Source organism: Syngnathoides biaculeatus, chromosome 13 (genome assembly GCF_019802595.1).
Source record: "Syngnathoides biaculeatus isolate LvHL_M chromosome 13, ASM1980259v1, whole genome shotgun sequence".
NCBI lineage: Eukaryota > Metazoa > Chordata > Actinopteri > Syngnathiformes > Syngnathidae > Syngnathoides > Syngnathoides biaculeatus.
The window spans coordinates 8,536,638-8,551,724 of NC_084652.1; the positions used below are offsets into that span (position 1 = coordinate 8,536,638).

The 15,087-nt window shown below is 41.5% G+C and overlaps 1 protein-coding gene across 2 annotated transcripts; it reads right to left on the bottom strand.

Moving 5' to 3' along the window:
- Positions 1-115: 115 nt before the first annotated feature.
- On the bottom strand, positions 116-14,990 carry cc2d1b (coiled-coil and C2 domain containing 1B). Of its 2 annotated transcripts, none has more exons than XM_061838627.1 (25): positions 14,879-14,990; positions 14,528-14,634; positions 14,296-14,446; positions 12,290-12,393; positions 12,124-12,216; positions 10,852-10,998; positions 10,469-10,769; positions 9,973-10,091; positions 9,232-9,304; positions 9,095-9,157; positions 8,897-9,024; positions 8,746-8,818; positions 7,816-7,955; positions 7,290-7,392; positions 6,323-6,495; positions 6,130-6,255; positions 5,994-6,052; positions 5,796-5,912; positions 4,441-4,514; positions 4,288-4,346; positions 4,162-4,213; positions 3,988-4,087; positions 2,269-2,359; positions 1,810-1,932; positions 116-1,736 (listed from the first exon to the last, which is right to left on the bottom strand). In XM_061838627.1, exons 2-25 carry the CDS (start codon positions 14,588-14,590, stop codon positions 1,725-1,727), a joined length of 2,544 nt encoding a protein of 847 aa, XP_061694611.1. In that variant the 5' UTR covers positions 14,591-14,634; positions 14,879-14,990; the 3' UTR covers positions 116-1,724. The 2 variants fall into 2 exon arrangements, with proteins under 2 accessions (XP_061694611.1, XP_061694612.1); XM_061838628.1 differs by having other exon boundaries at positions 14,811-14,905.
- Positions 14,991-15,087: the final 97 nt, after the last annotated feature.

Consider the following 15,087-nt stretch of genomic DNA (forward strand, 5'->3'; position numbering starts at 1 on the left):
TTTCATACCCACTGTATATTCTACCAAGCAGCTTGACCGTTTATGATGCAATATGTTGCAGTTCCTGCTCGGTTTCTGTTAATCAATAAGGACATGAAAAAAGAACAGAGAGAAGGAACAGACAAAAATCAAATTTTATTATTTTTTAAAAATGTGTTTCACTATTAAATAACATTAATAACATCTGTGACTTTTGTAAAGAAATGTGAAGATGCTTTATGATACAACGGTGACTTATGATAGTTTCCATGTTCATCCGAGCATTTGACTGACGCAGCCGACACTTTACAGGCTTTATTTGCCAAAATAATATGGCTTTCTTTTCTTTCTTTTAGCACTACGAATAATATAATGACGTGCGTCGTTTGCACCTCACAGCAGCAAGGCAAATTTCACAACCCCTAATTTTGTTATCATTTTAAATCAAGGGTGTAATTCGTGTAAGAATTAGACATTTCTTTTGTGCCCTTTCAGGCGTAAACGACATGCATGTCACTCCTACAAGGGGACATCCTCCAAGGCAATGATTTGGGGCTTAAACATGACACAAATGTGAAAAATTAAATTGCCACTATAAAGTTACACCTAGCCTGGCTGATGTGGAATAGTACACATTAGCCAAATGCTATTTATGTTAAGATATCCTTGTAAAATTGTTTGAAATGATACCTCAGTAACTGTAGTTCTCATCTTGCATATTTAACGCGAAATAAAGCATGGTTAGCCTTAGCCTAATAGCACGATTGCCAAAGTTTTAACTTCCTTTCACAATATCAATAAAAGACTATTAAGGTGCTTTAGCTAAAATTGTGATTTTTGTTTTTCTTGCTTGCCAAAAATATTCATGACTTAGGCAACTGTGCTATGGAAAAAGCTAAGTATATTCCAAATGGACTACATTTTCCAGCCCCTCCAAAAAATAAACACAGCATCAAGTCAAAGACACAACGGACAGCTTCATTTTTTTTTTTTTACTAATTTAGTTAAAATGTATAATTTTAAATAAATTCTGTATTCTGTGTGCGTTCAGAAGCTTCCCTACCACTGTGATCTCAGATACATGGAAATTACGGTATGTTAAATTTAAAATTATGTTTTAGGAGCATTTTGGTATAACAATCTATTTGCAGTGTTTCTTTTAATCTGAAAAATGAAAGATATTTCTGCACTTTTTTTGTACTGGTCCCCTTCTGTGGTGACCAAAAAAAAAACCTCACGACTGATGCACACTAAACTCAAACCTTTCTCAAGATTTCCCGATTTGATGGATGACTGATGATATGAAACAGACTCGTGAGGTTCCACAGTCAGCTTTCTCCAGGGTTTTAAGTTCCACTGATATTGTTTATATGCATAAAAAAAGCTGAGCGCTAATATATTATTCTGAGACTTGTCTATAAATAGCTTGGGATTTTTTTTTTAACAGCAACATGGATTACTTTGGTATATTAGTGCATAGACGCCACTTGAGCTTGTAGTCTTTAGCATGAGATGAAGTCACATGCTCGGCCAGCTGATGTTGCCGTCAAATGCTTTATGACTGACCTGGCCAAGACAGCTTGAGTGTCTTGCGAATGTGCAAACTTGTTTTTTTTCCAGAGGTCTGAGAAAACAGGCGTGAAACACCTCCTGAGTGTGCTTGGTCGCCTTCTACCTGCACGTCCACGTTTGCGAGGTGAAGCTAAGTAGCGTAGACTTGGTAGAGTGCGTTAGGTCTTGAATGTCTAGATGAGAAGCTTGGACAGAAAATATAAGAGCATGAGAAGCAGCGTTGAAGGAAACAATTGGCAGTATCGAGGACGCGGGTACCTGCGATCGCTCCACCACCAGCCAGCGCTCTGTGCTGGCCTGCATGTCCTGCCCCTCCAGAGGCTCGCGGAGGCGGACGCGGACTTCCACGCGACCGCCGGTGGGCTTGCGGCCGTCCATCACCTGATTGGGAAGTGACTATTTACTTTAAAAGAGAAATTTTCACATTTTTTCCCCAAACATTTAAAACAATTGCCAGGTAAAATAATAGCATATCTGTGGCATGCATTTGTCAAATACCCTAAGGATCCTTTGGTGGATGCTCCATTTCATCACCAAGCTACTGAATGACATCGGTCCCTTGTCAATATTTGCTTGATTGTTCAATATGACAATTGATGGGATAGGCAGAACATCCAGAGAGTCAATTACTGTATATGTATACATTCTACAAGCCATTAAAAGTTCTTCACTTCTTCAACATGTCCCTTCAAACATGTAAAATCATCACGGGCTTACCTCGGCGATCTCCCTGATTTCACTGTGCGACTCCAACTGCTCCAGCTTCACATGTGCCGTTCCGATGGGCTTGTCGCTCCGCAGGAAGCCACTTTTCATCATGCACACAGAAAATTTTTGTGGAACGAGAGTAGTGTCAAAAGTCATTGTTACATCAGAAGGTGGTGCTTTTATTTGATTTTATGATGCGTTTGGGTATTGAGAAACGTTGGTTGAACAAAAAAAAAAGGCTTTGATTCCAATCTTCCGTAGTTAATGTGTGCATTTTAATTCCATTACTTTGATTTCTTACAGGCTTTGTTTTAATAGGTTTCTCCTTCCTGTTTTTGTTCCTAATCCGTTGATAGGACTGAGGAGCAATGTTCCCTTTAAGCTGCGGAACGGCGCATTTGCGCACTTGTCGCACACTCTCAGCGCAGAGGAAAACAGATCTAGCGCTGTGATCTACAGCCTGACGTGTTTTTCTTAACTATTTTTTTTTAAAAACATTGCACCACACTGCCTCTCACAAAGAGCCGCTGCTTGCCCACACCGGGCCACACACTACTTCCTTGTTTACCTGACACCGCCCCCCTCCATTTTAAAGGGGTACACTCGTAATTTCCAACATCGGGGTATGTGAATAATAAAAGAAAAAGTGGTGAAACTGGATGAGATTTTCTTGTTTTTGAGTTAAAAAAAAGGTCTGGTCTGAGCCAAAGTAGAAAGTACATAATGAGATGGTGTGTAATGTTAAAATTCCACCTTGGCACAGCCTGATCAAGGACGAAAGCACAGATGATACAGTGCCCAAAAAAGCTAATCGTCTATTTTAAATATAGGATGCAACATAACATTAACCCTAAAACTGTTTATGAGCATCATTCAGCTTTCAACATGCATTGCGAAAAGATATTCTGTAAGCAATAATTCAGTTTTACACCAAGAAAAACAGATGGGGATATTATTGTGGATTTAAAAAAAAAAAAAAAAAAAAAAAAAAAACAAAGTTGGAAGCGACATTTCAAATTTATAGTTAATAGTTGGCTGGGTATGTATTTCTACTGTATTTGTATTGTATTTGTATTTTTTTGTTTGTTGACATTTTCAGTGTAAGTTTGCAAAAACACAAAATTGCTCTTAAAAATGTTCTGATGGGAATGTAATCTGAACCTTTTTAATGAGCCACGTAAGTTCAATGGATGACACTCATTGACCACAGTGCATACGTCTGATGTTGCTCACATTGGTCAAAGGGGGCGCTCATGGGCTTAGTGTGTTTGCTCAGACACGTGATTTGTGCTTTCATTTTTGTCGTCGTCTTCCTTTTTTTGTTGCCTAGAAGAGTCAGTAGTAACTACCTTTTTCTTTTTAAACAAAACGTCTTTGATTAGGATCTTTTGTAATTGGTGTCATGCATTTGCCTCCAATGCTTTATCCTTTTACCTTGGTTGGTTTCTGATTCCCATTTTTTGTGCCTGTTCCTTTCATAGTAATATAATCCCAAAATGTTACTGGCAAACCTTTTTTGAACAAACTCCTTATTTGTGCTGTTTTACTGCTTTAATGTTGGTAGGTTTCTACAACCTGTTTTTGTGCCTGTTCCCTTACTAGGTATCTTATCCATAGATGGTGTAAACCACGTTTCTGTGGAAAAATGGACTTTGTTTCCTTGAGTTAGTATATAGACTGCTGCATTCGCATGTCTTGCTAACTTTTCAGCTGCTGCACAAGACTCACCCCTTGTGCAACAGCTCCAGCTTGAGCCCTTTGGTCGCCACCACTCTCCTGAAGCCTCGGTGCTTGCGGTTGATTGACAGGCTGAAGCTCTGGTTGTATTCTAGTCCAAGACAATGAGGTTGCAGGCGTGGGTACTTTAGTTTTTAGGGAGAGAACGCATACGGAGAGTTTCACCTGGACAGTTTGTGTTCTTGATGACGTTTGTTTTGTGTCTCTGCGGCTGCTCCTGGAGGCATGAACAGCAAACAGATGAGGAAACTCAGAGGAGGAAATAAGGAAGAGCTGAGCTGGCTCGCTCACCGTGCTGGGGTAGGGGAAGTCGAACTTTACGTAAGCGTCGAGGTCGTTCGTCTGGATGCCTGCAAAGAGACTTGTGACACGCTTTCTTCGACAACCTATTTATGCGTGTTTCTATATTTTAGTCCTTGATTTATTTATTGTGTGCGTGTGTACCACTGGGAGCAGGAAGATTCATCCCTTTCACAATCACCACCACCATCTCTGTGCTGCTAAGATCTGGGAATATCCTATGAGAATTCAAAGATGGCATATGAATGCCTATCAATAGGTAGCAGCTACGAAAACATAGTTATAAAAACGTAGCACGGTAAAGCTCTGGGGGCTATCGATGTGAAGCAGCTATCAAGGTGGAGTAGCTAATAAGATAACAAGTACATAGCAGATATTATGCAGGATGTAGCTGCTTTTGAAACATAGCAGCTATAAACATCTAGCAGTTTTTAAGATGACAGTTACCATAAATACTTGGAAACCACTGATATGTGGAAGCTAAGAATATAGCAATATGGAATAGCCCTCAAGAGGGAGCAGCACTGATCTAAATAAAAAAGACTGGATGGCTTATTGGCCACCGAAACTGAAGTTACCATCCGCCATCTTGATACTCCCAAAACAACCATTAACGTTAATCGCCAGTTTTGTGGCTAAGAAAACATTCCACAGGTAAGTTAGAAAGTTAAACTTTGACACTGTTAAAGTTTGTAAAGGTTTTTTTTTTCATTTTTTGATGATCTTAATTCACTTGAACAAAGTTTTGTTTACCGTTATTGCTGTTGTTCACTGTTCACTCTCTGATTCACCTTTATAAGATGACGGTTTTTCGCGAAAAAGCGATGTAAATATTTTCTCAAACTTCATTAGTGGATAAGCAAGAAAACACATTTTCAGCGAAATTTTTGATGAATTTCGTAATATAGAACTCTGCAAATTAAATTGGATTTTCAAATGCGAGGAAACAAGTTTAAATTTTCTGTCTGAAATAGGACGTCACAGAGACAACAAATGAACAATGCGTTTAGCATGCATTTTCCCATTGCGAGTCCTTATTTCCAAAAATATATCTGATTGACTTAAAGTTTAATGTTTCAATGACAAAAAAATGCTTAGTTTTTTGCTATGTTATGATGACGGTGTTTCACAACATATTTTGGGAAAAGATAACGTCACGGAAATCGGGCAAGGTTTCTTGGTAGTCACTGTGTTACATGTCTTTCCTTTGGACTTCGGCTTACCAAGTCGAATTAAAAATCCTTCATGTTACCAGAACTGAAAAAATGTCAAGCTCACACAACCAGTTTTAACTCTACATGCCAAACTTTGAGAAAAACCCCGACATAATCCATCCTGTAAAACATGTCCTCCACACGTTTTGGGATTACCAAGATGGCGGCCACTGGCTTCAACCAATCGACATACCGCTTGATGTGTATGCGGTATCCAGTCTTTTTCTTTTGTTTTTCGATCAGTGGGTAGCAGCTACAAATATGCATCAGGGAATTTTTGCCCACCTGACCGTGTGGAAGGTTCTGTCCTCAAAGTGATGTTTGGGAGGAGGCAGACCCTTCGCTTGAGATGCTTTTAGGACCTCGATACTCTTTTTACACGACTCCGCCATCTTTTCGAACCTGATGCAGACAAAAAAATATATATATACACATCTTTATCCGTGACAGGCACCGTGAAGCGTCCCAATTGTTACTCCTTACTTGGTGGTCTCTGTGACGTTCCCCAGATGGGTGAACTGCTTGGAGTACGTCAAACATTTCTAACAGGATACAGAAAAGCAGTAAAAAATGGTGCCAAAATGGGCAAATGAAGGGAAGCTTCCGCGTGAAGTGCTACCTCACGTTGCTCTTTGAGGATTTTGATGAGCTGCGCGTAGAGTTGCTCGGCCTTCTCCGAGAGCCCCACGTCGCTGTGGTGCACCAGGACGAAATCCTCATCCTCGTCACCGGGGGGCGACGGCACCTGTCGGTCATATTCTGGTTCAGACAGATATCCCAGGTAGATACTGGCGCTATTAGTAGCTTCTCACCGTGCTGATGTCCACGGATTTGCCGCTGCGCGCTGCCTCAGTCATGGTTTCCAGACCCTTGGCGGTGCGAAGGAAGCTCTTGGCCTGCTCCATGTCGTTCTTCTGCTTGGCATGCAGCGCCGCCTTCATGTACTGCTTGCGGCGACCCTCCAAGAAGGCCAGCTGCTGCGCCGCTGAAGGACCAAGAAGTATAAAAAGTAGTAGTAGACGTTGCTCGGATGAGTAAACAGTAGGTGATGAAGTTGGAGAGGAACAAAGCAGAAGTAGAAACCGAAGAATCAGTCCCAATTAGAAGCAGATGAAGTACAACACGAAGGTCAGGAAAGTAGCAGGTGAAAAAGCAGAAGCATATGAAGTCAAAGTAAAAGTACATGTGCAAATAAAAGTAGAACTACAGAAGTAGCTATGCAGAAGTGTGTTACATCAAAACTAAAATTATCACACCACAGCAAACAGAATAGCATAACTAGCAAATAAACAAAAGAATGACTCTTAAAATAATTGACACAAAACATCCACTTTAAACGTTATTTACATGCTCCCAACATGCTTTGCGGCACACAGGTGGTCATTATTGCCGCAAAGCAGGATGTTAATAGTTTTTAAAGCGCTAACAATGTGACCAATGTGTTTAAGTGTACTGTTGTTGGACAAGTCACGCAACAATATTTGTAAATGTTTGAACTCAGCGTGCACATAAGGTGCACCATGTTGTAAGGTGTATAATGTGGCGCCTCGTTTATTTAGAAGAGAATTTAAGACCTTTATGATCGTGAAAATAGGGTACATTTAAGAAGGAAAAAAAAAGAAAAAAAAATCGGGAGAACAAAATCCGTGAATCTGTGGGGCCGTGAATTGTGAACCGCAAAAGGCCAAGGGCACTCTGTACAAAGGTTTGACATAGTAGAAGTACAGGAGAAGCTTAAACAGCAGAAAGGACGCTGCGACTGCACTTGGCATGACTGACCTGCAGGTGAGAGATCTCGGGCAGTTGTTCTCTCGGGCGAAGCAGATGGAGATCTTCTGCGACCTCGAGATGGAGCCGGGACGGGAAGTGTACTCTTCTTTGGCTAGAAAACATACTTCAGATGTTAGCCTCTTTCAGAGACACTGCAAAATTGTGCTCTCACCATTGAAGGTACTGCATTTTCCATTTTTGCCTTTTATTCACAACCCAGAGAATTCAAACAACTGTGTGGACTTTCGCATTGTGACACAGCATCCCGCAATCAGATAAAAACGTCAACCGGTGTGACGAATTAAATAGTTGTCTGACAGTCAAAACCATTGCACGTTTGCCACCCAGGATCTGACATTTTTCAAAAGAGGTGTTAACATTTAACATCTGACACTCACTTCTCAGTTGTGTTGAAAGTCATTGTCACTGTCAGACAACTACTTTATGCGTCGGCAATGTGAGCTTTTAAATTTCACAAGTGGACAGGAACAATTTTTCTTAAGGATCTGAAAAACACTTGAATAAAACAACCCACCTCTACTTCCCTCTCCTCTTCTTCTTCATCTGGACTCGCAGCAGCATCGTCATTGGCGGAGAGCTTGGAGGCCGCCTCCAGCGCAGCAACAAATCCTTGCTCGGCCGTCGTCACCTTCTGACCCGGGATGGGAGGAAAGCCTGTTCAAAAAGAAACATTTTAAAAATCCCTTCCAATTCTTAAAGGGGAAGTCCAGTGGTTTGCATGAACAATGTATCCAATAGGTCATGTAATATGTACCCTATTTTGACAATGTGATGTTAAATCCTCTCTCATTTAATAGTGTTTTGAGAGGATTTTTAATCAACAATTACGAATTTTCAGGGGCGCTGAGATTTTCGCGAGTCACATGACCTATGTGGGTGGATGTGGCTGTTCCAAACGCTCGATTACATGGGACACCATTTATGCCCAGTGCTGATCTCTCGGATTTATGCTCATCTGATGAAGAAATAGCAGTATCGGTTGATCGGAAAGACAGAGAAACACTTCCATACAGATTTAAACCTGTGGCTGTAATTAATATTGAATATTCGGATGGTTCTTGGGGCAGAATGATGCGAAGTCTGACTACTCGGAGGCCTACACGCGACATGAGTGCGTAAACAAAGGCCCCTGGAGCTCTGGGCCGGCAGCCGCGGATGGTTCCTCGGACGGGAATGACGCGGAGTCTGACAAACGAGCTCTGACAGCGGGCTGCGAGGCGAGCTTCGGCGGCGGAGGAGGCCGTTAGCCTCCATGGTCGCCGAAACTCGGCTAACGGCCACTGCGGACACCAAAGCTCGGCTCGTGGCAAATGAGAGAGGATCACGTTGTCAAAATAGAGTACAAATTACGTGACCTATTGGATACATTGTTCCTGCAAACCACTGGATTTCCCCTTTAAATGTTGCAGGACGACATTCCCGAGGCACCACTCGAGAACGTTACCTGGCGGAATGGGGAGCTCGTCAAAGTTGACTGTTTTTCCTGCTTTGTGAGATCTGATGGCGCTCTGGTATTGCTGAGAGAAGAGAATGGTTACGGTTAGAGAGTGTCAACGGGTATTGAGACGCATTACAAGCGCGCTTGTCCTTTGCACCTTGGCGATGCGGTCGTGCATGCGGGCCTTGCGCTCGTCGCCGCCGGCTTTGGCCTGAGCCGACGCCTCGGCATACTTGGCTCGCCTCTGCTCCAGGGCCTCCAGCGCGTCACGGGGAGCTGGCGGGGCTAATGGCCGGGACCACAACAGTCGGTTCGAACATTTGGGATTCATATTGCGTTCCTAATATGCTATTACCTGGAGATTCTGGAGGTGGTTGGGGAACATGCGCATTTTGCTTGACCGACGACGCACTTCCACCTGCACATTGTGACAAGAAGGCAGGTTTTTAAAAGGTAATTAGTATTAAACATATTAATACTGATTTAACCAACCTGGCGATGGAGGAAGGCCGCTCAGGTCAACAGCTTGTCCTTGTTTCAAGGCCTCGATGACGGAATCAAATTTCTGCATCAAAATAGGCATTAATAAGGATGTCTTTTAGCCATTTGTCATAATACCAACTAAATAAGGACATCAGTAGAAAGCCCTTGTCAAGAACTTTATTTTGATATTTATTACAAATCTTGAAAATTTTGAAAACTACTGAGAAATTACCATCAAAAAATGCATTATCAAAAGTGATTTCATTTCAACTTTAAGAAGAAAGCAGAGTTTTGGCAACTGCGTCGTCAGATTAGATTATATTGATGACAGACGTGGAAAGCCCTCACCATGATGGTCCACTTAAGATGTGACTTCACACGCAAATACATTTACTGCCTTACGGGACACAATTAACAGTACATGTAACTTAATAAATCCTACTCCTACTTTGTCTTTTCATTTATCTGTTTCATTGGTAATGAAGTAACTGCAGGCTAGCTTGGGAGTTGATAAAGCAGTAAAAAGCACACTGGGTAACTGCTTGATTACATGAGGTAAAATGGACAAAATAACAGACGTGTAAAGCCCGATCAAAGATATTTTTATGGGGTGGCTCAATATGGTTTTTCACAGATGAATTTTCTAGTTTGGTTAAGGTCATGTGTGTGGAGGTAATGATGATGACCACAACAATGTCCAACAAGCTCATTGGCTTCATTCAACTGCGCATGCAACTTGTTTGCACTCACCTTGCTGGTCCTGAAGTAGACCATCGCTTGTTCCGTCTCTCCCGCCTTCTTGGCTGTCAGGGCAGCCATTTTGTATTCTCTTTGCCTTTGCAGCAACAGCCCAGCCACGCGCTCGTTCGCTGCAACGGAAAGGAGGCGTCACGTATGTGAGGTCATGAGTTGGGACTGGATCTAAATTATAGTTACATTTCCTGCTCAGGTTATCAGTCAAAATTTTCCCCTTTGCCATCACTAACGTCCTCCTGTGGTGGTGTCACCCAGAAAGTGTACTTGATGGTGGCTTTACATGCACACGGAGTTGAAGTCTTGTGATTGGCCGCTATTCCTGGTTTCCCAACACCTGGTTTGGCTCCTTTTTACCAACCTTACTTTCAAGAAGCCCGCTAACCTTTGGGTTTGGGTTGCAGGTCTGAACGCATCTTTCTGGACAACTATTAGTTCCTAGTACTTTGTATGCAAATGCTGCTCCGTATATTTGAAGCAACATCATACTGACCATCTGAATTTGTGGTTGGTGAGGGGTCCGCCCGCTCCTTTGAAGGGTGGGCCTGCTCTGGTGAAGGATCCGCTTCTTCCTGTGAGGGTTCATCAGGGAGCGTTGGCGTGGAGGCGGACAAGAGCTGTTCTTTCTCCTCGCCGTTGGGCGTGACGATCTCAGGAGGCGACGGGACGGTCGGTGCGGCACTCGGGTCGACGCTCACTGCGGCACTTGGGGCTCCTGTGGCGACCGGCGGAGGAATCTCCGCCTCACTCACTTGGCGGCCTTTCTTGACTGTAGCCAGCATGGTCTGTAGTGTCTATAATGAGAGCAAAATTGAGACATTTCTGTCACAACCTACCGGCAAGAATATTTAAAAAGATTACACTCATTAAAAACACCTTTAGTCCACGCTCGAGCCGGCGGGCTTTGGCACCCTCGCCCGCCGACTTGGCGTTGTGTAGCGCCGTCTTGTACATGGCGAGCCTCTCCTCTAACGTGTGCTCTACGCTGCCAGGTGCAGCCACCGCCACAGGGACGCTCATTTCCTAGGTGGCAGAAAGTGAATTCTGACAAAGAAGAAGTCGGGGGCTGACCAATGCAATTTTGCATTTGGACTGGGGCATAGCACATCTGTCTCACAGAGTTCAAACCTCATGGAGTTTGCACGTTCTCACTCATATTTTATATCCTGTGATCCAGGGGTGTCAAACTAATTTTTGTCGCGGGCCACATTGTACTTGCAGTTTCCCTCAAAGGGCCATTATGGCTGTGAAACGATAAAAATCTTTAACCGCCTCATCCTATTTACATGTGAAATTTATGAGCAAGTTTTAGAATCAGAAATGAAGGGTAATGGGTGTTTCCAACTATTGTTGTTTGGTAACACAAAAATGCTTGTAATATCTCAACGTTATCATTTATGATGTGCCAATTTGAAATTTGGTACAGATTTGAACAAAAAACACATTTTTGTTCCATGATTATTAATATAAAAAAATAGCCCTTGACAGCATTCTTCTTCATAAAAATATACAATAATGTGATAAAATACAAAGAATTTGTGGTTTATGATTTCATGCTTCAACGCCCATTGAAATTGTGCTACTTCTGGTGGGGGCACTTTGGCCCCATGGGGTCCGTACAATATTGTCATACATAAAAAGAAAATAAAAAATATTGTTTTAAAACTAAGCCACTCAGAAAGCTGCAGTAATGTTAGTCAATTTTCACAAAGAATATATTCCTGAATATTCTGATACTGTGTGGGTACAAATGATCTGTGTTGAAATATTTGTTATTTAAGAGGCCATAACTACCTCAACATCTATGCCGGTATCATTAGCCCTATGGCATTTTGCAGTTTGTGAGCTTTAAAATAGCTGAATTGTGGTTTGGTTATATACACAGCATCTAATTATATTCGTTTAATGTTTAAACTGGGAATGGAAATAAAGTCATTTTTTTAAGACTTGTTCACCATCTGCTTGTTGGATGTGAAATTTGCTGCCACCACTCAATACTTGTAATTACAATTTTTTTTCTTGCAACTCAAGATGACTCATTTTTCGAAATACTGGGGTCACTTGTACGTTGATGCATTACTACTGTACTTTAAAAGGCTAAAAGGTAAATTTAAGTTATTCCATGTGAAATCAAAACGTGTACTGTACCTGCGGCATAGGTTCAATGGCAACGGACGCAGATGAAGAAGAAACAGCCTCGTCCTCCGTGTCCCCCTCCCCCACAACTTCCTGTAGCTCAGCCTGACGGAGAAAACAGAAAGGAGCCAATGAGAAGGACACGTGAAAAACAACTTAAGGGACAGTCGAGCCCAACCAGAAGGTCTTCGTCGTCCTCCACGTTGTCGTCGTCTTCATCTTCGTCCATGTCCCGCATGCACTCATCAGCCATTTTGGCAATGTCCTCCATGGGCAGTGGACCTGTTGCACAAAAACAAAAGCATTACTCAGAGTGGAAATTGCACAATGAAGAGGACAATCCAATGGCAACGCCAATCTTCATATTTTGGAAAAAAATGAATGTATCACAGACCATCGAAAGAAATAGGGGTCAACCCAAAGGGCCCAGATTCTGTTTTGTTTAAAATTTGCGTGTACTCAGATGTCAGACAATATTTCCTGATGAAGTGAAAGCTTACTTTTGAACTAAAAACTGTTACATATTGTTTGTTGAAAAGAAGTACAACAAAAAAAAGATTTTTCCCAAACATGGGGAATGATCGAGATGAATGAATGTGATTATTCTACTGATCAATATAAATGTGATTATTGTTTTGGCCGTAACTGTCCAGCCCTTATTGATACTGCCTCATGAGAAATAACAATATCATGTGTCGCAATATTATTATTTTGTATTGCGCTCCTCCTCAACTGCGCGACTGCAAATGCTTCAATTTTGGGAAATATCAATATCGGCGTATCAATATACAGTTTGACTAACCCTAACCCAACAGCACATGCTTAGATGTCTGACCCTATCTGATATTAGTGGATTGATACTGAATCATGAGGGACAATGATATTAATATGTTGTCATACTCGGATGTTGAACAGTATCAAAATATCGTACTTTATCATTAGCGATAACATATGGCCACAGTATCAATGGAATTTCTTGAACTTGTCATTAAATGGGGGCAACTGCAGATATATGAATGTCAGGCAATGTCTCATTATGATGTATCATGTAGTATATTTCAAGTTATAAGGATGACATTTTTTTCCCACATTTTTATATACAGAGGAAGAAAAAGAAAAAAAAGGAAGAGAAAAAAAATATTTACATTCTTTAACAGTGGGATAATAACTTTATAAATACCAGAATAGGAGGGTTTCTCTTATCTCCAATTATCTCATCTTGTATCTCATCCTCAACCAAGTTCATACCCGTAAGTGAGCAAAAAATTATTACCTTAAAGGGAAAACAAAAATAATCATAGTAGTGAAAAAAAGAAGAAAAATGATACCACCTCTAAGCACCTCACAACAAATGTTCCAAAAACTATGTACAATGATTTACATTTTTTAGGTTTCAAATTTTCTTGGTATCAGAACCCTTGGGTCATACCTGTTCTGACAACAAGACAAGATGCAACACTTGTGAGTTTAAAAAAAAAATACACAGCACAACACATAATAATAATAATAATAATGACAACAACAAAAGGAATAAGTGGTGGGAACCAATGAACAAAATTAAGATAAACTTCATTTGACATTATGTAGTAACATCTTTTGATGTTATGGCATATTTTGTCCAGTTTTTCCAATTTCTCTAAACTTGTCTTGTTCTTGCCTCAAGATGAAAGTTCACTCCTCCATTTTAACGATATCCTGAACCACTTTAATTCAGTCCTCAACTGTGAGAGTATTCTTTAATCAAACATTTCCTTGTAATAGCTTTTTTTGCTTTCTAGTGACAAAATAGTGTATATATATTCATTTTCTGGACTTTTGACAGTGTCCTGTATAAATTCCAAGCATAAGCTTTCCAAATTTGAAAGGAATCCTGACTTTCATAATTTTCTCCATATTTTGTTTAATGTCTTTCCAGTATTTTAAAATGATCGGACAGTCCCAGAACACGTGAATTATTCTCACCACAATCTCTCCAGCAGGAGGTACTTGCATCCGGCAAGATCCTCTGACAGTAGTTTTTAACTGGAAAAGTTGGATACTGGACAATACCGTTTTCAGGTGTTCCTGTATTGATACCGATGTATTATTTGAAATCCCTCTTTTAGTGCACACTTGACAACTAAACTCCACTTTATAACACAATGACGGTTAAGCAGTGTATTGTATTGTTTTGTTTTAACTCACTTCTTCCCTTCTGTTTGCTTCTTCCACTTGCAGCAGGGGCTTTGCCTCCAGTGATGGCAGCCAGTTCAGCTTCCAAGTCGGGGTCGTCCAAACCCTCTTCGGCACCCATCGTCATCATGTCTTCGGGGTCCATCGCTACAAACAGGCCCATCTAGGAAGCAAGGAAGTTGCTGGGCTTCACAAGCTTTTTCTAACATGAGCTGTGTGCCACTCTTGTTGTTGTTGTTCTTACCTGCTTGGCTGCGGCGGCGCCCCTGCCTTTGGGGAGCGGCTCCCTCCTCTTCTTTCCGAACATGTTTAGTCGAAAATTGCTCGTCAACGATGTCCCGCTAAAACAAACTACAAGACACGACGAGGACTAAGTGTGAGTTAACTGGTCTTCCTTGAGGCCGATGTTTGACAATTCAAATCATGTGAGCGGCTGTCAGGTGCCTCTCCCCCACCCTCACTACAAACACACACAGTGACAGTTGAGTGGCGACGTTAGCCCACCGGCTAGTCGTTCGCTTACTTACGAGCTTGTACAAATATCAGTAAATCGGTTAACAGACTAAAAAGTGAGCGACGGTTAGGCAAGAATTACCAACACTCCTTGATAACTGTCGAAGTTGAGTGTTTGACTTCTTCTTCTTCTTCTTCTTCTGGATTTCCGGCAGACTGGGCACGTTTAGCTCACTGCTGCCCCTCAATGACCAAGTGATGTATAACTACACTAAACCAGTTCATGTAGTGCTTAAAAGCGAATATTTTTGTTTACAACCCGCCGTAGGGATGGAGAAAACGAGGCTTTCT